General features: G+C 38.0%; 1 protein-coding gene across 4 annotated transcripts in view; it reads left to right on the forward strand.

The window, feature by feature from the left end:
* Positions 1 to 24,167, forward strand: part of LOC120524674 (butyrophilin subfamily 2 member A2-like) — a 106,993-nt gene that overhangs the window by 32,134 nt on the left and 50,692 nt on the right. For all 4 annotated transcript variants that reach the window (XM_039746497.1, XM_039746491.1, XM_039746510.1 and 1 more), the window contains exons 7-9: positions 1,011 to 1,046; positions 11,645 to 11,671; positions 11,834 to 11,857. In XM_039746497.1, coding sequence (XP_039602431.1) covers positions 1,011 to 1,046; positions 11,645 to 11,671; positions 11,834 to 11,857 — 87 coding nt within the window. The remainder of the gene's footprint in view (positions 1 to 1,010; positions 1,047 to 11,644; positions 11,672 to 11,833; positions 11,858 to 24,167) is intronic.

A 24,167-nucleotide genomic window follows, 5' to 3' on the forward strand; every position in this document is an offset into this window, starting at 1 on the left:
TAAGGTACGCTCCAACACATGGTGAGAGGTAGACCGACTCGAATGGAGGAGGGCCCCACCCGGCTTCCCACTGCTGGCGTCACGCTTCCCCCTCACCTCAGCCCGCAGGCTCTGTCTCAAATTCGTGCTAATAAATCGCTTCCATAACCAAACTATGATACTTAGCATGATGAGAGAAGTCGCAAAATCAACCAGAATGTTCAAGGGAATTATAGGAAAAAACCCAATCTAAATCTGTTAAGTAGTTCTCTTGTGAAAAGAGGGTAGACATATAGACAGAGAGACAGACAGACGTTGGATTCTATATATATTGTGGACGCGGCCCGGACACAGACAGGCGGACATGTTGTTCATCACCACCACACATTTATTTACAACTATATTTACAATAAAATCAAGTGCACACACACAAACCCCACACAGTCCTGGCCATACAATGCCTTCTCTTCGGGCCGCCTCCACTCTCCTCTCTTGCTTTGTCCTGCTTCCACCCGACTCCAGCCTCGAATGAAGGGAGACGGCCCCTTTTATTTCATCCCGGATGGGCTCCAGGTGTATCCCGGCACTCCTCCCTGGACACGCCCCAGTGTGGCGGAAGTGCCGGCTGTTCTCCCGGAAGCTCTCCTGGGTGTCCCTGCTCCTCTTCCCCCCAGCACTTCCTGGTGTGGTGGAAGTGCTGAGGTCCAGGGTCCCCAAGGCATTGGGTCGCCCCCCTGGTCCCTACAGGGTTGGGCTTCCAAGCCCCCTACCCGTGGCCCCCAAAGCAACCAGGATGGCGGCCCCCACGTGATCCAGGGTGGGCATAGACCCTCTTCCGGTCCCTCATGGCATCCCTGACAATATATATATATAGAGAGAGAGATTTTTGCTATCAGTAACTTAGTAATGTTGTAGCTTATGGCAAAAAAAGTCTTTTGTCAAAAGTAAAATTGTAAATATCAAATAATATAAATGCTGTTTGCATTACATGTTTGACTTTTTGAATATGTGAAAACTGTTCTTTTTTTCAGAAAATGTAAGCAAAGAAAATGAAGTGCAAACAAAAGGTCAGTATGGCAGCTTCATTTAGACTCAAAAATTATATGAACTTGAAAACAAAAGCATAAGGGTGCTGAATGCATAAATGCTAAATGCTAAATGTTTGGCTGCATTTCCGTACTTGGTCAGTTGTGCCCCAATGATATCCTATTATGTATATCTCCTATTCAGTGCTAGGCTTTAGGTTTCCTTGATGTAATTTAACTAAACGGCACCCCCTAGAGTTCAGAGTATGTAGTCAGTCCTATGAAACATCAAGGATTCCATTTTGTTCCTGCAGGAGCCTAAGAGTGGGGAAACCCTTAACCCATGTTGTGTTGCTTCACAGGTGACCCATTCCCCCGATAGTCGATTGAGTGATGCTGCTTTGTGACAATCACTGCTTCCCGGGGAAACGAAACCCATTTTCCTGATTGTCAATATGTTTTGGCATAGCTATCAAGTGTGAATGGATATGCAGGTCTTTGCCCATTAATGGATGATGGAATGGGACAGCAATAATTTTACAGCATTTCCCTCTTTGATGGTAAACTTCTAGTTTACCTCATAGAGTACATCTACTGTATCATTTGGATTTAAAATGCCACTTGGCAAAGCATGGTTCCTACATTTTATTTGATCACCAGCATAGTGACAGTCTGAACAGTTTTCAACCCGAAAACATCCAGACTTTAGCCCTCCACAGCCCAGGTATTTACACTTGTTTGTCTTACCGTTGCTTCACGTATTATTTCAAACAGTTAGGAATTATCATTTCAGATAGTGTTCCTGCTGCTTCCTACATCTTCACAACACGTACATTGAGACAGTTCTGGTTAATTTACTTGGACTTTTAAACAATCACAAACATGCAGTATCATTTTTGTATCACTGGTTTCAATCACGGCACTGCTATTTGTAGGGGTATATGTAATTTGACTGCTGGGCAGTCTTCAGTCGAGTCATATCTGTAAGCCAAAATGTAACCATTTGTTGCTGCCTGGAGAGTTATTTATAGAGGATTCAAATAATTCCATGAGAAGCATAATTATGCAAACTGGACTGTCCATGTTGTTATTATGAATATGTCAACACAGTATATTGTTATATCTTAATTATTCCAGCATCATTCTGGTAATGGTCAGCTTAATAACACATTCTGGCAGACCAGAGTCTTATGTAGCTTATCTATTGCCTATATCACTGGATCAAGCATATAGTGCCTACACATTATTAAAAATCTAGTTTTTAGTTGAAATCTGTCTATTATAAAAAGAAATCCTGGAACGCAAAAGCAAGGCGACGATACATGATCTTCTCGGAAGTTCTCGAAAGATATTTAAAAGACCCGCGAGACAAAAGAGACTTGCCACGGAGCATCTCGCGGGGACCGTAAACATGAGACTTGGTGCCAAGGGACTGTCCTAGGGCTGTCTCGCGGGGATGTGAAACATGAGATTCTTGCAAGACACACCCTACTTACAACAGATATCATATAAGAGCACATCCATCAAAAAACAGTCAGTCGTGTAAAAGCATGTAGTGCACACAGATCTTGTGCTCTCAACACATATAAAGCGTATAAGAACAATACGGAGAATAGACACCCAAAGGCGTTGGAGAGAAAAAAAGGCAGAAAAGAGATTATGAAATCAGTAAAATTCAAAAGTATTGCAGAGTCCCAGCCAGGTTGCAACCTTTTTGGTTTTAAGTGACTGTTCGGTCCGATTGAGGGAGGGCGGAGTACAGCACGGAAGACTGATAGTGGCGTAATGATTGATGCAGTAAGGGGGGGGCAAGACGAGGGGGATGAGGGGTTGGAGAGGGTGCTATAGCGTTGTGTTTGGGGTTACGAAGTAGACGATTGTTCAAGTAAAACTTTTGTGACACTCTATCATGTGTGTCGCTACAGTATCAAAGAAAAGAGAAAATATTGCATTACTGCAAAACAAAAGGAGATTAATCATCAGAACCAGGTGTAATTGAAAAAAGTGCAGGACAAATCGAGGTCAGAAATAAAAAGCAGAGTAGACAACAAAGTCTTTTCACATTTGCATCATTCTTATGCACAAAACGTGGATTTACACAATAATAGACCATACACTATGAGAATCTGTGGGTCCCGCAACAGTTAAAGCAACGACAAGTTGAATTTCCAAGAATACACAATTCGGTCAGGTGTATATTTATGATCACGGAGAAGCAATGCAAATTTTAACCAGCAAAAAGAAAGGTAATATATATATATATATATATATATATATATATATATATATATATATATATATATATATATATATATATATATATATATATATATATATATATATATATATATATATATATATATATATTCCGCGAATAACATTACACAACAAAGGAGATCGTGATATGCCATTCGTATTAAAATGTTTACAGTTTACTGTGAGAATAGCTTTTGCTATGACAATCAATAAATCACAGGGACACACATTAGAAAAAGTAGGATTATTTATTAGAGAAACAGAAACAATATTCACTCACAGGCAGTTATACGTTGCATTGTCATAATGTGTCTCCAAAAAAGATTGTTTTTAATTAAGCTTTAAAGTAAAAGTGCAAATAATGAAATTGAAACAATTCCAAAGAAAAAAAAAAATTGTATATCCGATTAACCAAACACAGGGGTTGGCGAGCGAAGCCCCCAGTAAAAGAAAATTGAACAAATAAAAATATTCAAATGCATAAATGGTACAGTCATTTGTCCTCAAAGACTGTGTGATTAAAGAGCCATTCTACACAGTTCATCATACCTGTCTTGAGTTTTGTTTAGAAATCTTACCAAACACTAGTCACATCAAGAGTTTCTGTCAAGTGCATTCTGCATCATAGTAATGGTATATGCCTCATTATATACTGTATGTTACATACAAGTTGGACAAAATTATATAATAATTATGTCCAAATAGATTAAGCAATTGATTAATAATTTCCTGAGGTTCTACAGTAGTTTGAAGTAGAATTTAACATTTTGGGCACTGAAAAAGAAAAAAACAGATAAAGAGTCAAGAATAGTTTCTTTAAAAAAAACATATGCCTAAATAATTAGCAACCCTTTGTGTAGCAATTTTTCATTACCTGCCTTTCTACACATAACATATTTTATTGTCTGCACTTCCTATTGATACTGTATACAGGGTTTCCACACAGTCTTTAGACAATTTCAAAAACGTATTAAAGTTACCACAGAAGCTAGATACTGTTGAAATATTTACGTAATATCAAGAAAATAATAATGTTTATATGCAAATAATTAATACATTTCTATATGGGCCCCATATTTAGTTTTGTGATTCCTTTGTGTTTGAATGTCAGATTTTGTTTCGATAAACCAGGAAACACTTTGTGCTTTTTCTTGTGGAGTAGTCATTGTCATCAAATTTTAGGGGTAACTTCTGGTAATTCATTAATTGCCATCTGAAACATAAATACATAACATTAATAAAACCATTATTATAATTCAAAACACTTTAATAATAACTATTAATATACACAAAAAAAACTTGTCTAAAGACTTTGTGGACACCCTGCATAACTATGTAAACCATGAATCTATACTAATTAAAGGCAAAGCCCTCACTGACTGACTGACTGACTCACTCACTCACTCACTCACGGACTCGCTCATCACTAATTCTCCAATTTCCCATGTAGGTAGAAGGCTGAAATTTGGAAGGCTTATTCCTTACAGCTTACTTACAAAAGTTAAGCAGGTTTCATTTAGAAATTCTACGCGTAACGGTTATAACGGTCGACAACGTCCGCCATGTTGAGCTTTCTTATTTATGGCCCCATCTTCACGAAATTTGGTAGGCGGCTTCCCTGTGCTAACTGAAACCGATGTACATACTTATTTCGGTGGTATGATGCCACTGTCGACCGCCATATTGAATTTTCCAACGTCACTAATACTCCAAATTCCCGTGTAGGTAGAAGGCTAAAATTTGGCAGGCTCATTTCTTACAGCTTACTTACAAAAGTTAAGCAGGTTTCATTTAGAAATTCTACGCGTAACGGTTATAACGGTCGACAACGTCCGCCATGTTGAACTTTCTTATTAATGGCCCCATCTTCACAAAATCTGGTAGGCGGCTTCCCTGCGCTAATCGAAATCGATGTACGTACTTATTTCAGTGGTATGATGCCACTGTCAGCCATATTGAACTTTCCAACGGTCTTTGTTACTTATGGGCCCATCTTCAAGAAATTTGGTACGTGGGTTCCCAACGCTAACTGAATCCTACTTACGTACATATATACGTGCATAGCCTGCAGCTCGGCCACCGTGTGAGGCGGCGTTGGGTCCCCCATCCCAACGCCTCCCACGTTGTTGGCTGCCTGCCTATATAAGGCCGTCCGTCGCTCCGATCTCTACATTCCCTTCCTTGCTTCGCCACAGGATTCACGTCTCCCTGCTGATAACTGCAGCCTTTTTACTTAATCCACGGCTTCTCCGCTGTTTTATTGTTCGTTTATTACAATTATAGTTATTGTGTAGGTATTTTAGACTTACTTTACATTCTTCAGGTACCCATTTCCTTTATCGTTCTAACCGCATTCCCCATTAACATGTCTATCGAGGTGATCACTATCGATCAAAGAACTGTCACTTACCGAGTGGTTTCCATGCCCGGAGATGGCACCTGCCTTTTCCATTCTCTTTGTTACATATTGCACGGCCATATCAGGCTCACTCTTGATATCCGGAGGAACATTGTGTCTTATGTATTGAATGACTGGGACAGGTTCAAGGTGTGGACTGATGACGGTACAGGAGATAATTATACTATACAGGAGCACTAGAAGAGTGAAATGCTTAAGCCCTTCACCTATGGTTCTGCATGTGAGTTGATGACTGCCACTGAATTGTTCGGTTGTCGCTTTCAAGTGAAGGCTGACTTCGCAGCTCTGATTAGAGACACGAAGGAGAGGACCCCATCGGCAAAGATCTTCGTTTCGGGTCCACTACCTCTCGTCAGACGATCCAACGAGTACTACAGTCGTCTGCTAGGGTTGAACAACTGGCTACAGGGTTTCTGCAAGAAGAAGGATGTCGGCTTCATCAACAATTGGAATCTCTTTTGGAAAGGCGCGTCTCTTCAAGCGTGATGGCCTGCATCCGAACAGTTTCGGCGCCCGGGTCCTCTCCGAAAACATATCGAAGGTAATTCGTTTTTCTTGACTATCTATCTCTGCTCTTAACCCCTTCCGAAATAATACTGCTGTGCCAGGACATGATGAATGTTTAATAGAGTCTTCCGTTAAAGTTCACACCATTAATACTGTAATAAGCAATCTCAATGCACGTAGAAAACCTAGGAAATACGGCATAAACTCCAATAATCTAATTAAAATCACTATTTTAGAGGAACAATGTATTAAAACTATAAAAACAGATCGCAGATTAAACAAAAATATACACAGAGTGGCGCTAATAATAATAATTTAGTTTCTATTCCAAATAACAATAACGCACATAGTACTCATCTCTGCACCTCCGAAACATTAAATATGGCACTATTAAATGTCAGAGCTTTAACTAACAAAACGTTTTTATCAACGATCTTATTAGTGATAAAAAAATAGATCTTATTGCACTAAATGAAACGTGGCTGAATTCAGATGCGCGTCAGTTTTAATCGAATCTGCCTCCGGATTACAGTTTTACTCATTCAAACCGCCAGGGAAAAGGGGCGGATTGGCTAACATTTACTCGAGCGATTAAAATGTAAAGATGTCAGTTTTGGTAAGTTCAAGTCCTTTGAGTATCTCGCCGTTGTTATTCATGGAGATTCTCAAGTTCTAATACTATCCGTGTATAGACCTCCTAAATATAACGCGTGTTTTTGAGGAATTCTCTGACTTAATGTCAATTTTAATTACTAATTATGACACACTCCTAATAGTTGGCGACTTTAATTTTCATATAGATAATCAGTGTGATCTAAAAGTAAAAGAATTTATGAACCTCCTGGATTCTTTTGATTTGAGACAACTCATAAATCAGCCTACACATAAAGCAGGTCATACATTAGACTTAGTGATTACTAAAGGACTGAAAGTTGATATAAAACAGATCATTGATATTGGTCTATCAGACCATCTTCTTCTACTTTTAATATAGAAATAATGATAAAAACACTCATGAGAAGCATATTGTTAAAAACGCTTCTTTGATTCGCAGCAGCTTTAAAACTTACAAACATTTTAAGCAATCAGTCCGTTTATAGTGCCAGCTATAATAGCGAGGACAATGTAAATAGTAAGGTGGAAAGATTTAATTCTAAAGTGAGAGCTGCTGTTGACATAGTTGCACCTGAAAAGACAGTGAAAAAATCTTCTAGCATTGGTATACCATGGAAGACCCAAAGAGTGTCTGATTTAAAGAGAACATGCCGTAGAGCTGAGCGTCAATGGAGGAAGAGTAAACTTACTATCCACCACGAAATATTAAAAGTCAAAATAACAGAATACAATAACACTGTCCGTCTTGAGAGACGCTGCTATTTCTCAAGATTATAAATAACAATGCTAGTAATCCTAGAGTCTTATTTTCAACAATTGATCACCTACTAAACCCAGGTAGCTCAAAGGAATGCCTCCTAAGTGCTTCCAGTGAAACCTGTGAGGCTGTCGCTGTATTCTTCAATCAAAAATTAATGATATTAGAAATAACATAGTATATCTCCCCAACACTAAGGATCCCCTAAACCCCAACATCCTGTTATAAACAAATTAAACTCTTTCACTAGGATAGATTTACCTGATTTACAAAAATAATATCTCAATTAAAACCCTCCACCTCGTCCTTGACCCGATACCAACAAGGTTTTTCAAAGAAGTATCAGGCGTGCTAATTGATAATGTTCTTGACATAGTAAATTCGTCACTAGATACTGGGGTCTTCCCAGACTGTCTTAAGACTGCTGTAGTTAAACCCCTACTTAAGAAACATAATCTTGACCCTCGCTCTTGAAAATTTTAGACCCATCTCTAACTGCCCTTCTTAAGTAAAGTTCTAGAGAAGGCAGTCATTATGCAGTTAAATGACCACCTAAATAAACATGCTATTCTTGATAAATTTCAGTCAGGTTTTAGAACAAATCACAGCACAGAAACTGCACTCGTTAAAGTAGTAAATGACTTGCGGGTAAATGCAGACAGAGGCCATTTATCTGTTCTCATCCTCTTAGATCTGAGTGCTGCATTTGACACCATTGATCACAACATTCTTAGAAATCGCCTTAGTCAATGGGTGGGCCTCTCTGGCAGTGTCTTAAATTGGTTTGAATCCTACCTGACAGGGAGAAAATATTTTGTTAGTTGTGGGAATTACAACTCAAGACACATGATATCCAATATGGTGTTCCACAAGGCTCTATCCTGGGTCCGCTGTTATTCTCAATCTACATGCTTCCGTTAGGTCAGATTATCTCAGGGCACAACGTGAGCTACCACAGCTATGCTGATGACACACAGCTGTACTTATCAATAGCACCTGATGACCCGATTCTATTGATTCACTAACACAATGTCTGACTAGTATCTCAGAATGGATGAATAGTAATTTTCTCAAGTTAAATAAAGAGAAAACTGAAATTTTAGTGATCAGCAATAATGGATACAATGAGGCTATTAGAAATAAACTGGATACATTAGGATTAAAAGTCAAGACGGAGGTAAAAAGCTTAGGGGTGATTGTTGACTGTAATCTGAATTTTAAATCACATATTAATCAGATCATTAGGACAGCATTTTTCACTTAAGAAACATAAGTAAAGTTAGACCTCTTTATCACTGAAAGATGCTGAGAAATTAGTTCACGCGTTTGTTTTCAGTCGACTAGATTACTGTAACGCACTCCTCTCAGGACTACCCAAAAAAGATATAAATCGTTTGCAACTAGTGCAGAATGCAGCTGCTAGAATCCTAACTAGGAAAAGAAAATCAGAACACATTACTCCAGTTTTGATGTCACTACACTGGTTACCTGTGTCATTCAGAATTGACTTTAAAATTCTGCTTATGGTTTATAAAGCCTTAAATAATCTCGCCCCATCTTATATATCGGAATGTCTGACACCTTATATTCCAAATCGTAACCTCAGATCCTCAAATGAGTGTCTCCTTAGAATTCCAAGAACAAAACTTAAAAGAAGTGGTGAGGCGGCCTTCTGCTGTTATGCACCTAAAATCTGGAATAGCCTGCCAATAGGAATTCGCCAGGCTGATACAGTAGAGCACTTTAAAACACTGCTGAAAACACATTACTTTAACATGGCCTTTTATAACTTCATTTTAATCGTAATTTAACTTAATCCTGATACTCTGTATGTTCAATTCATCATAACAACTATTCATGGTGGCTCTAAAATCGGTACTGACCCCTACTCTCTTTTCTGTTTCTTTTTCCGGTTTCTTTGTGGTGGTGGCCTGCGCCACCTCCACCTACTCAAAGCTTCATGATGCTCCAACAATGATGGACGGATTAAAAGGAAGAAGTCTACGTGACCATCATCATCATCAAGCCCTTCCGTGAGAACCCTAAATCCAAAGAGGACTGTTTCATTTATGTTAGGTAGAATGCCCAGAGGGACTGGGTGGTCTCATGGTCTGGAATCCCTACAGATTTTATTTTTCTCCAGCCGTCTGGAGTTTTTGTTTTTCTGTCCCCCCTGGCCATTGAACCTTACTCTTATTCGATGTTAATGTTGATTTATTTTTTATAATTATGTCTTTCATTTTTCTATTCTTTAATATGTAAAGCACTTTGAGCTACTGTTTGTATGAAAATGTGCTATATAAATAAATGTTGTTGTTGTTGTTGTTGTTCAAGTGTACCGAAATGGCCAAATATTTTACACCTTTCGACAACCGCCATTGCCTCTTAAACATCTTAAATTCACAGGTGACGATTTCAGTAGTGGACACTTTGATGTTTATGAATGTTTAAACTCTCAAAAGCTGGATGTGAAGTTATCAATTAAACCGGTTGTATGCTTACAACGCTTGACAGATGCCGAATGTCACTTCAACAGAAGTCCTACAAATGCTGTCGTAACTGAAACAAACCATGAAACTCAAACCGATTATGACAGCAGCAATCCAAGCTGTGAGATTTGAGACAAGATTGCTTTTCACATGGCCAACTGTACGTTGCATGCTCAAGAGTAAGCTCAGCGCACAGCTTGGTCATTTTACAACCGGAGGGCCGAACTGACAACGTGGTATACAAAGAGATCCTTAACAAATAATTATTGGTATATTTTCCCTCAGTTTAAAAGGTTTAATTTTCTTCTTAATAAAAATTTTAAGGCAGTACATTGCCGCTGCGAGGCGCGGGTATTTTGCTAGTTAGTCTATATAATTATAATATAAATAAATTATACTTTTATACTGATATTCAGTCTAATCTAATGGTACATTTAATTGTACATCTGAATTGTGTAAATTTGTTTAATTGGTTTCTGATTGCTATTTTGAGCAATGGAATTTAAAAGCATTTAGACCTGCAACACAAAATAATTAGGTTTGTAATTCAAAGCTCTCTTTGCTTAATTTAAAGATTTAGAAGAGAAGAACAAGGTCACATCCTCGGTTATGATTTTCCACAACAGCAAGTAAAACTCCTACTCTAGATATTTTAGGGAAGTCTTTGTTAGCACACTTGATCAATGCTGTTTGGAAAGCACCTGCAATTCTCTTCATTAGCTGTAATGATTAGTTCTATTTTCAGAAAGTCTGGTGGGGGGCAGTATTTATAGGCTTATAGGATCATTACTGTGATATATACAGAGTACTGTGAATTTTTATTTGATGTGGTACATATCATGTTTAAGTTACTGAGACTTCTCCTCCTCCCAATGAGAACCGATTTCAAGGTGTTGAGGAGAGGAACTGGGCCAACAGTGAAATCTTGAACACAAAAGTATCACTGTGGATTTCAGTCTGGCTGTGTAGCATTAGAAATTAGATATAACTGGGGTCCAGAGCACTTTGTCTTTGCATTGATTTTTGAGTGATTATGGAAGTTTCCCACTTCTGATCCAGGATGTTCTATGCAAAAATACACACTTTCTGAGGCATCTGTGGTCTGCTATTTGGAGTCAGAGTGGAGGTCAAAATATGTGCTGTTAAGCCGAGGTGGGCAGCTCCAGTCACATAACTTTACTCTTATCAGATTTAAGTCAAACGTTTACTGACTTGTGACCTGTTTGACAACATTTAAAAAATAACTTAATTTGACTTTGCCTTGCTTATGAATGACTTGTGAGTTTATTTGAACTTAAGATAAATGACTTACGAAAGTCTCATGTTACAGCCCACGATTATTATTTTTCAAATTGCATTCTTTTAATTTACATTCCATTAATATATTATAATGGATAAGATGCTTAAAGCTATGTGCTAGTAATTATATTACATCAAAATCATTATATGCAGTCTAATCTGCTAGTGGATCTGAATTGTGTAGATTTGTTAGATTTTTTGCTGATTGCCATTTTGGATCATGGCATTTAAAGGCATTTATACCTACAACACAAAGAATTAGGTTTGTAATGCAAAGCTCTCTGTGTTTAATTTATAGAATTAGAAGAGAAGATCAAGACAACAGGTAAGCATTACATGCAGTCTAATCTGCTAGTGGATCGGAATTGTGTAGATTTGTTAGATTTTTTGCTGATTGCTATTTTGGATCATGGCATTTAAAGGCATTTAGACCTACAACACAAAGAATTAGGTTTGTAATGCAAAGCTCTCTGTGTTTAATTTATAGAATTAGAAGAGAAGAACAAAACAGGTAAGCATATAAAGTCTGTTTTTCTAAAATATCTGCTGTCACAAACTTGACCCCAAGTCATAGCAAGGTTTGGGGCAGCCACCCATATAACTGGTATTCTGGCTGCAAAATTGTAAAAATGTTACACAGCACTGATGTGCAGAAAACCGAGTCCAAAACAGAACTGAGGGTATAGGGAAAAGGTGGAGGCTTTTAAAGGGGAAGACAGAAAGTGAGGTCAAAGGGGTCTTTAGCCATAGGCTCGAGCCCGGACGTGACATCACATGGACCAGAGCTGGCGAGGTCTTCTTCCATAGGCTTGGACCCGGAAGTGACATCAAGTGAACCAGGTGGAATCTCTCGTGAATTGTCTGCAGGAAAGGGAGAAAAAGATTCTGTGCACTCTGCCACATCCTGGTCTGATTCGGAATTGCCCTTACTTAAGCCCTTTAGCTCCCTCCCATGCGCACATCTGTGACACTGCATACTGGGCTTAGAACATTATCTTATGAATCTTGCGCTGGAAAAACTGTTCAACATAAGTGGGGTGACACATTGACACTTTGGGACACATTGACCTTGCTTTAGGATATCATCAGGTTATAAACATAGAAATAAAAATAAACCCTGAACCTGGCAGACGCACTCTTAGAAAAGGCAGTGTTAGGAGTATCTGGTGGGGTTCAGACCATTTCTGTGCAATAGCACATATCCTTGGTTATGGCTTTCCACAATGGTGAGCAATAGATCCTAGATATTTTAGAGAATCCCCTGTTAACACATCTGAGGCTTCATGTAGATAGATAGATAACAGCGTGCGTAGAATTCACACTAAAACGTGGCATACAGACAAAAACAGAAATATGCATGTGCACAAAAAATTCCAGATGCATAAAGCTGTGAATACACCAACTACCATGTTTTTCCTCTACATAAATCCCGGTCAGTGTGAAATGTAACGCACATGCACATGCCTGCCGCCCCACCCCAACTCCTCCCAGAATTTTGCATATTTTCATATGAAAATCAGCATAAAAAGCCCTTTCTGTTCAGTGTTTTGTTAAAATAAAATGTAAAAAGCGTGTGGGAAAAGAATTTCACCGAATACGAAGTTGAGGCAAGAAAAAACATATTATTTCTTGGTTTAAGTAGTGGTATTAATGAAAAAAGGAAGTCTATCGAGTCATATGGTCAGATTTCAAAGTCTCTGTAAAAAGGTGAGTCATTGCCCACCATCTGAGTGTCATACGGAATCGTATTAGGGTACAGAGAAAAGAAAGAAAATAGGGACACAGTCAAGAAAAGGTCAAAATGTCCACTTCAATCCCGTAGTTTATTTTGTTGTTAAAGTAGAACATTGTAACTTAATCTTAAAATCATTTAATTTACTAGTTTCTCAAATCTCATCATAACTAAAATGGCACGTGGTTTGTATTCTATTTGTTCTTCTATGTACTCTGTGTGTGAATCACTACGTGCTTCTTAAAAGGGCCAACAGGACAAAGAATACATTAACATTTATGATGTTACAGCTGTCTGAACAATTTAAATACTAAGATGTATACTTGATACCATTTTCATGATGAAGTGAATTAAAGCATGTATTAAATATGAGGGCATGGTGGCGCAGTGGTGGCAACGTGCTGGCACTCCGTTCACAGATTGTTCCTGCCTCCCGAAAGATGCTTGCTGTGCCGTGCGTGACCCTTGATGAAATAATTTATTGCAGCAGTAATGTCTCTTTCAAACATACCAACCCCGAATTCCTGTCCTTCCTTTTATTTCTCCAAGTAACCAATCGCCACACAATAAGTTCTTTAATAACTGTAAAACCATCTCTAAGCTTAGAACGCCATTTCTTCAAAACTTATAAGAAACATTGAAATGTCTTTGTAGTACATGTTTAATTATTCCATCCATCTATCCATCCAGGGTCGCGCCAGTCCCACATACGTTTAATTATTAACAGTATACGTTATTTAAATGAAGTTAAAAATGTATCTGTAGAATGTAATATATTTACTTTACTGCATTTCATCTTAAAAATGATATCAACAGCTCTAAGTAAATAGTGCTTAGAAATCTAAATCTATTTAGAAGCCAGTCTTCATCATTTGTAAATACACACTCTCTTAAATTTAATTGAATACTCCTTTATTGTTATTGTATGGTAAAATGAGATTCAATATGCAAATCCTCCATAAACTTATTTTCCTATAAATTGGTAAAATAACAAAAACAACAACAATAATAATAATATGATAAAAACAATGAAAAATATACAATATGAAAGCATATATGGCTCAGGTTGTGCAGTATTACAACTGTAGTGCAAGTTTACAGTGAGGTAAGTGTACTTATAAGTACAAACAGTTCTACCAGGATCACTTGATGGAATGATTGAGTGCGTTTAGAGCTCTTGGGATGAAACTGTTTCTGAACCGCGAGGTCCCTACAGGAAAGGCTCCGAAGCGTTTGCCATATGGGTGCAGTTTAAATAGACTGTGTGCATGGCTGAGGCAGCATGTGCTAGATGCTGTATCTTGATAATCCTCCTTCCGATCACACTGAGATACAGTGGGTTAAAATTCTCTTAGTGTTGCACTGAGATTAACAACACAAAAGCAGCTATAGTATTTGGAATAGTTTGGCAATTCCGTGCACCATTATATTGTTATATGTTGATTACAATCTAATAATCAATTAAACTAATAAACAATATATAGTTAATTTCAGTGTATTTGATAAAGCTGCATCAGGGATGTGAATCTAAAAAATAAAGGGAAACCACACAGGAACAGTGGAACTGCTTTGACACTGGATGCCTCCAGTTTGCAAAACCAAGCCAAAAACTTGCATATGCCCAGGTTAAGGCTAGCGTGAGAATGTGAGTGGCTTTACGCCAAGTTTAGTTTTTATACATAGTGATGTGAGCTTGGAAACAGGTGTATGCAACATTTTTGTGTGTATGCACCGTTAATACATGAGGCCCCTGGTCACTGCTGCTTAGAAAGTACCAGCAATGCTTTCCAATGGCTGGGTTGATGAGTTACTTTTTAAGAAAGGTGTAGTCAATATTTATAGGTTTTTAAGGTCATTATTGTCACAGGTACAGAGTAGAATTTTTACTTTTATCTCCTGTGGTAACTATGGTTCAGTTACTGAGACTTCTCCATCTCCTAAGAAGAGCCAATTTGAATGTGTTGAGTAGGAGACTTGGTCCAATAGGGAAGTCTTGAACTCAAAAGTATCAATATTCATTATAGGCTGGCTGTACAAAATTGAAATTTAGATGCAGCTGATTAAAGTGTGTATAAAAATGTCTTTGAAGGTTCAGAACACTTCATGATTGTATAGATTTTTGAATGATCTTAGAGTTTGCACTTCTGATTCCTAGAAAAGATTTATGACCTCATATTGCACAATATTTTATGGAAATATATACACTTTCTGGGAAATCAGTGTTCTGCTATTTGGAGCCAGAGTGCAGGTCAAAACATTTTCTATTTAGTCAAATTCAATCAATTTGAGCAATGAATTTAGCCCATCTATTCATCTTATCTCTGCCCATTAGTTTATTACAAGATTAAGATAAGGCTTGCAGAGTGTCAAGTTTATATGTCCGAGGGCTGTGGAAATTGTTGTTATCTCCACTGGAATCTGTCATGCAGGCTGAAGCATTTTTTCAACAGCCTTTGAAGCTATCAAGATGAGAAATGTACGCTTCAAATATTTAGTCACACTTCTGCTGATAGTAGAGCAACTGATCCAAGTGGAGGACATTGAGCAAAAAGGTAGTGAGGGACACAGGAATTGAGCATTAGATTGACATTGTATATCTCTTCGCCTACAATCACTATATGCACTGACAGCGAGAATTGGAATGAGCGCAATTAAGATTTGTTTGCAAGTATATATAGAATATGTGAAAAGTACAGAGGTCCAGGAGAACTGAATTGGCAATTGAACGGCTGTTCTGGGTCAAGAGTATCCATTTGAATTGGACTTGGAAAAGTAGTAAAAATGCTCCTGTGTGCCTTAACTGGAGATATACCATACATTGTTTTGGGGTCAGAGAGCCAAAAGCAGACCAAGGACCTCTGAAGGAATTATGCAGTATCTTTCACCAGCAATGTGAGCAACTGAACCTTCTGCAGAAGTAGTGCTGGAGACTGTTAATGCTAATGGGGACATCTGGTTTCCTCTGATCAGCATATTGCCAAACCCATCACCAGGAAAAGCAATATAGAAAAATCAATAAGAAAAACATGAATAATCAAAAAATTAAATTCAGACTCAATGAATGCGGAAGGAAACATTGTTTTTGTTATTTTTACTTGTTTAGCACTTTTATCAAAATAATAACTTATTAAAATTGTTATGTTCTATAGGAAACTTTTAGCGCATCCATCATTATTGTGCGAAATACTGTATGTCAATGAAAAAAAATTATATTGGTTAAGCACAAGATAGTTTTTACGTGGGAATAAAAGCACAATTTGTCACTTGAAAATTTAAGTATTTTATTGTCTGTTTTTATTAGCCTTCAATATCATGCTCTTCATTTACCATCTTTGTTGCTCTTTATTTTTTATTAGACATTATTTATTTTATGCGAATATTTGTACTACTGTTTATGTCTTTTAATTGCTGTACAGCTGTTTGAACTAGAAAATATTGCATAAAAGATGCTGCTCTGGTTTGAATCGTTTAGCAAACTTTTGTAACCCTAACATAAAAATCAAAATGCTACTGCTGCTGCTTCTGCTGCAGTTAGCTGGAAGCCATGTGGTAGGAAGTAGGAAGTAAGAAGTAGGAAGTGAGTGCAGCAGCAGTTAAGCATGGTGTGTTTATTACCTCTGTGTTTGTTCTCTCAAACAATCCTTCGCCATCCTGCTTAGTTTTTCTAGTTTTATAGCTTTTGTTTAAGTAACTTTGGTTAGGGAATGTCAAAGTAAATGTTATATTTCATCACATAAATTCACTGAGCTTTCAGCTGTTAAGCTTTTAGTTATAAATGCTGCTGTATTTGCTTTATGTTACTTATACAAGTACTTATTAGTGTTTGTATTTGTATTTACAGTTTCACGCCATCTTTGTAATTAAACATTCTCAACATCACTTCGTGGTTCTGGGAATTATTGCATGAAGGTGTTTAGCTTGCTGGATAATTGAACAGGAGATTCAGTGAGGCCAGTACAGATGCTATATAGGTAGTTTATTTGTCTTTTTATTATTGAATATTTGCATGAAATGGGCAAATTTGGTTTGGTTTCTTTTAGTGAGGTTAACCTATAATAATAAAAATGTAAAGTAAAGTTGAGTATGCATTGTGAAAATCAAATTAATTTGAATCATTTGTTGCACCAGGAACTAACATTTCTTAATTTTATAATGCAAACATCAGTCAATGTCAGCTTTTAGACATATGGGGAAGAATTTTATTATTAACTCAATCTACGAGAGACGTTGGTAGTCGCTGAAAGTCGGGAACGACAAAGAAACGGAAAAAACAATATAAAATAAAAAGCAATTTCTTTATTCTTGGTGAGTTAGAGAGACTGCAGCCGAATCCATCACACCTCCAAAGAGACTGGAGCCTCAAAAGCCCCAAACCAGCTCAGTGCCATTGGCCAGTCAGAACAGAAAGTCTGCCAATATAAGAGAAAATTCCTCTCTTATATTACCTAGCTTATTCATTAGCCAAAGAGGAAAACCATGACAGTTCATTTTGAGGTCATACATAGATTGCTTTAAGTTATGTTTACATCCTGATTATTACATGCATGAGTGCACAGAGTTTCTTATCCAAATAAAGAGCTATTAGGGTGCTCACGTTCCTAAGAAATACACTGTTATCAGCACACACACACACAAGACCAGTTTAAAGCAGTTTCTTATAGTCAGCATTTTCTTATAAAAGAATGCAAGTTACTGTCATAATTCTGTGCACAAGCTTAATTCTTACAAAATACAGTCCTTGATATTTGTGAGTTAAATTCTTATAATCATTACAGTTAATAATGTTTTCTCTTCCTTACATTCAAAAAATTTCCACACTTTTATATTTTCGTTGGAAACAGTGAAGGCTGGAGGAGTAGTAATTGGTCGTGTCGAGAGTGTCATGTGACTGTGAAAATTGCATCGCAAACTAAGGTGACTAAGTAGAAAGGTGATTTGTCTGTAAAATTTTGTTTATTGAAATTTGTTTTTGAAATTCTTTATAAAGAGTTAGAAAAAAGTGCAGAAACTTTTTAAACGTCCTTTGTATAATAGTATGTTTCTTTATTTCAATTGAAGGTTTACCATTTGAAAATCATTATATTTAGCCTTGCTGACTTTACTGTTCTGATAGAACAATTACAAGGATATGACATTTCACAAACTCTCAATCCTAAAAGAGTAGTGTGGGGTATGGAGGATGCAGTTAATTAAAAAATAGCTTGATATGCTTTATGCTTTGTTCGATTTATTTTCAATGCACTTTAACACTTTTAAACATACATAGAGGTGCTTCATGGAAATCTCGTGCTTCAGTCTTTGGTTTCACCAATGAGCAGCCAAGAAAAATGCGGACAGCTCATTGATGGGAAGGGTAAAAGAAATTACATAGGCTGCGACAAAGCACGCGTAACAGACAACAGGGAACTCTGGGACAAACTGAAGTGTGGTTGAATCAGGCCAGAAAATATGTGTGACACATAAGTATAAAGGCTGGAAAGAAATGATCTTGAAAAGAGAACCTAAGTAAAGTAAGAAGCACGGTAGGACAAAGAAGAAAATTAAGCACAGGAAGCAGAGAATCAGATAGGACTCTGAAGACTAAACAGAAAGTGGACAAAGGGTGCTGTTGTCTTACAAATAAATTTCAAGCTTCGATGCATCCTTCCGATTCCTCTCTTGCATTATATTTAATTAAGCATAATCTAATCTTAATAAGGAAAACAGTGTCAATAATATTTATTTTTATTTTTTATTTTTTAAATTTTATACATAATTAATCAGTGACCCAATGTATCACATTCATTCTGTATACCTGCCCTTTGTGGCCGGGTGTGGTAAGGCAAGACGAAACAAGAGAATATTTGGGACACCAACTGGGTCATCCTGTTTGGTGACTTCAAAAATGCAAACAAAAATGTCCAAATTTCAAAAGAAACAAATTGCTGATCTGGCGCTTATTACAGGCTGCTTCAGGTAGTCTCTCTTAACAGAATAATCAAGAATTGTTTGGGAGCTCCGTCCAGCAGTCGACTCTCCAGTCAAATGCCAACTCCTCTCTGGGTGGTTGGCTTCTTATATCAGCGAGTCCTAGAAGGGGTGGGGCTAAGTGCCCTCATTGGCCTATTTTTCGGAGCTGTGGGAAGAAAACAGTACAACAGCAACAGTGCCCCCTCTCACCATAGCGGGTTATCACATAGCTTGTCCATGCCTGTGATGAGGTCCTCCGATGCTCATGCTTGACACCTTCTACAGACGTCATATCTTATTGTCTATACTTCCTTTTGATATATAGCTCTGTAAACCTGTACAGTATTATTATATATAATATATAGTCTTGTGAAAGAAATAAGTAAACTCAATGGAAATTGTTGATTTCTTCAGCATAACTGAACAGGCAAACAGTGGATCTTAATGCAGCAGTGCCTACAGATAAAGGTGACATGTAAAACTGAAATGATAATCTAATTAACAAAAATTCACATTTATCGCATAGACAAAGTAAGTCCATCCCTGCATTTATCACATTTCAGGTCTATCAAATTAGAATCAGGTGTTCCAGATTAGGTGCCAATGATTAGAACCTCCTTATGTGGTATTCAGGTACAGCCGGTCATATTTAAACCGCATATATCAAGTGTCTGATGTTTGCTTTCCTATTAACATGTATGGTGTTATCATGCCAAAATCAGAAAAGCTTTCAAAGTCTCTCAGAAAGTAGCTCCTGGATGGCGTGGCATGGAATTTAAGAAGATTTTTCAAATTTTTCTAAATCAATCATCTAATGTAAGGTAGATCCTTTGAGGGTGGCGTAGATTTCAAATGATTGCTAATTTATCTAGGACTGGCTGGCTCAGCAAATTCATCCCAAAGGTTGACAATTTGATACTAAAGAAATTTCCAAGCACAACAAAATGAATTGCAGGATCTGCAGGTAACTCTTGCAACAGTTGGTGGTAAAATACATTCATCTACAATCAGAAGAAGATTGCACAAAACTGACTTGCATGCGAAGTGTGCCAGGAAAAAGCATTTAGTGTCTAAAGAGTTCATTAGGGCATGACTACAGTTTGTTATTAAACATCTAGGCAAAGCTCAGGGGCCTCATGTTTAAATGGTGCGTACGCACAGAAATGTTGCGTAAGAACGTTTCCACGTTCAAATCGCGATGTATAAAACCTAAACTTGGCGTAAAGCCACGCACATTTCCACGGTAGCTCATACCCTTTCATACGCAAGTTCTGAGCTTGGTTTTGCAGACTGGCGGCACCCAGCGTCAAAGCAGTGCTACTGTTCCTGTGTGGTTTCCCTTTCTTTTTCAGATCCACATCCCTGACGCGGCTTTATAAATACACTGAAATTAACCGCATATTGTATATTAGTTTAATGCATCTCGTTGTAATTAACTTGTAACAATATAATGGTCCACAGAATGGTCAAACTATTCGAAATACAATAGCTGTTTTAGCGTTGTTACTCTCACTGCACCTTCTTCTTCTTCTTTCAGCTGCTCCCGTTAGGGGTTGCCACATCGGATCATCTTTTTCCATATTACTCTCACTGCACCACTCGGAGTATTTATATCACTGTATCTGAGTGTGAATCACAGCTGTACAGCAGCTGATCGGAAAGAGAATTATCCGTATACAGCATCAAGCACACGCTGCCTCAGCCATTCGCTATTTGAACCGGTCTCATCCGACAAAACGCTTCAGAGTCTTTCCTGCGCTATATTCTTGCTGTGGCTGGTGCGACACTGGAAGGATAGATGGATAGAATAATTAAACATTACGAAGATATTTCAATGGTCCTTAAAAGTTTTGAAGAATCTGCGTTCTAAGCTTACAGATGGTTTAACATCTATTACAGAGCTGATTGTTTGGCGACTGGGTGTTTGGAGAAAGAAAAGTAAGGACAGGAGTTGGGGGTTAGTACATTTGAAAAAGACTGTACCTCTGTAATAAAGCACTTCCATCGAAGGCCACGCATGGTACAGCAAGGATCATACGTAAGACATGAACAATCACTGCGCCACCATGTTCCCATGTTTAATAACATGCTTTAACTCCTATCATCATGAAAATTATATCATGTATACTTCTCAGTATTTTAATTATTCAGAGAGCTGTAATATTACGAATGTAATGGATTCTGTGTCCTGTCGGAGGAAGAGAAAGACTAGAAGCACGTAGTGAATCACATACATAGAGCACATAGAAGATCAAATACAAAACAAAGCATTTAACGTGCTTCTTTAGTTACGATGGGATTTGAGAAACTAGTAAATTAAACAATTTTAAGATGAAGTTTATGATGTTCTACTTTAATGACAAAATAAACTACATGATTAAAGTGGAAATTTCGAGATTAAAGTTGACATTTTGTGCTTTTTTCACACTGTGCCTTTTTTTTTCTCTGTATCCTAATAAGCTTTCATATGACACTCAGACGGTGGGCTACGACTCGCCTTTTCACGCCGACTTTGATATGTGACTTCTTTTTTATTTCGGGCACTGTGCGACTTTGTGAACTTGAACTTTTGAGTTTCTCTGACACGCTATGTCACTCAATCAACTTCCTATTGTTTATATCACTGTTTAAACCAACAAATAGTACATTTTTCTTTGCCTCCACTTGGTATTCACTGAAATTCTTTTATTTTCCCTCATAGCTTTTGCCATTGCCTTTTCTCAGAACACTGAACTTAAGGGCTATTTACAGTATATTGATTTGGATATTCAAAGAGGAGTAATTCTGGGAGGAGTTGGGGTGGGACAGCAGGCGCGTGCATGTGCGTTAATTTCCATGCTGACCGGGATTTATGGAGTGGAAGAACGTGGAAGTTGGCAAACGCACAGATGTATGCATCTAGATTTTTTTGTGCGTAAGTACATTTCTGCTTTTGTGCTTATGTCATGTGAATTCTACGCACGGCATTATGCATGCGGCCCCTGGGCTTTGGGAACAAAAGTGTGCTCGTGAGAGATGATTTAAAGATAGAGTTATTTGCCTGAAGTAACTAACAGTAGATATGTTAGTTGCAAAATGAAGATAGAATTTCAGGAGAAGAACCTCAAACCAACTATCAAGCATGGTGCAGTAGATGTTATGGTTTGGGGTTGTTTTGCTGTGTCAGAGTCAAAGTGTGCTTGACGAGAATGTGACGCCATCTGTCTGAAAGCTGAAGTTGAATCGGAAATGGATGTTTGTGATTGAATCATTCTGCATCTTCGGCGTTACTTATTGACTTTTCTTACTTCTGCCTTCTGACAAAAGCACGTTTTCCAATGGCATTACGGTACCGGAAACATCATCTGCTAGTATAGTTGCAGCCGTGAAGTCGCAACTGAAGTGCTAGGCTGTGGAGAGAACTGCCAGCAACGGAGACTCACTCAGTGAAGGGCTACAGCAAAAGGGCTGCCCCCTTCACTGAGGACACTTTTCAGAACACTAGGCGGGTGGGGCTTTTCAGCGGCGCAGAAAGAGGAGAGACCGCGGTGAGAGAGTATTACAACAAAGTATTTTTATGTTTCTGATAGTTTCCCCATATGACACAAGTCCACAGAAATCTCGTTACTACGAAGTACATTCAGCAGCAGATACTTTCATTACAACGAAGTGACCTTGAAATGCTTGAATAAATCATCCACAGAGCAGTTAGTTCTGTGGTCACAGCTCAGTTGTGGACATTTGCACAACGATCCCCAAACTGAAACACTTTAAAAAATGTTCTTTCTTCGAACTTTCCTCGTACAGTACCGTTTTTTTGCTGTTATCATCCTTCTATAGAAACGGCATACTTGTTATATGCAAAAAAGAAGAAAAATCTTGGGTTGCAAACGTATGTGAACTGCTGTGTTTGAAGATTGCGAAAAAGCCGTTTTTATGTGGTTGCAGTGATGCTTGTTCAAGAAACATTCATATTAATGCACCACTAATTCAAGATTATATGAGGTTTGGGACCCGGACAAATAATCTCACACGCGGCAATCGCATTTCGGGACGCACTTTGGCGTGTCGCTCCCATTGGGCGGGTGTGGGGGATCCCAGATCCCAAAAGAGTTCAGAAACCTCACAATATGAAGAAGAAGAAAAGGATGATTTGGCTTCTGATTGATAACTGTGCTGACAACAATATGCTTCCGCACTTAGATAATGTTCACGTTGAATTCCTCCCACCCAATTGCACGGCAGTGTTTCAGCCATTGGATTTGGGCATCATTTGCACCCTGAAAATGTATTATCGCAAGGAAATGCTGAGAAAAATATCTCGTCAGCATAACTTGTAGACAGGAGAAGATTAAAATAACGTGAAAGAAGCTATTGAAGCTGCTTCCATTTCCAACATCCTATCTTTGTGATGCATGTTTTCTGCAGTGATAGCAACCAAAACGAGATTACGGAATATACTGAACATAAGCAACACACTTCGCGTGTCACTGTCTTCCATCCTCCCCAGATGGGATAGTCTGGTGGCAGGAAAACAAGCTCAGGGCTCTCACTTATTCTGCATTATGGTAAGCTGTATAATTTCTATTACTAAATTATAACTTAATAATAATAGAAATGTAATGTAAATTGTGTATAAAACTGCCCTACGAACCCGCCCATAATCACCCCATAAACTCCAACCTCCAACAACCCACGGTCCCTGAAAAAATTTGCTTCTAGTAAAGCGGTCCTTGGTGTCAAAAAGGTTGGACCACTGGGCTACACCACTGGGCTACACTACTGGCTGGGCTGCTGAGACTGGCCACAAGGCAGAACTGACCATCACGAGTAGTAATAGCTCTCATATTTTCACGTTTTTTTGCTCTAGTTTTATGTAATTTTGTGCTAGTATTGTAACAAACAGTTAGTGCAGACTACAGCTGAAGATCTGAAGTGGACGCGAGAAGTTGGTGACTTGTTTATTAACAGATTTTTGTGCTTTTGAGTTTGTATAATTAGTGTAATTAGGTCAGGGGGTTTTTTGAATATCGGCTTATTTTACAATGTAAACTTTGAAGTAAACTTAGTAAAGTAAATTTTGATTGTTGGAGGATTTGTTTTCCAACTTGTATTACTGAGCAATGAATGGAGTGAGCGTTTTCGCGATTTCAGTTTAAAC

The sequence above is a fragment of the Polypterus senegalus genome, chromosome 1, assembly GCF_016835505.1.
Source record: "Polypterus senegalus isolate Bchr_013 chromosome 1, ASM1683550v1, whole genome shotgun sequence".
NCBI classification, from domain to species: domain Eukaryota; kingdom Metazoa; phylum Chordata; class Cladistia; order Polypteriformes; family Polypteridae; genus Polypterus; species Polypterus senegalus.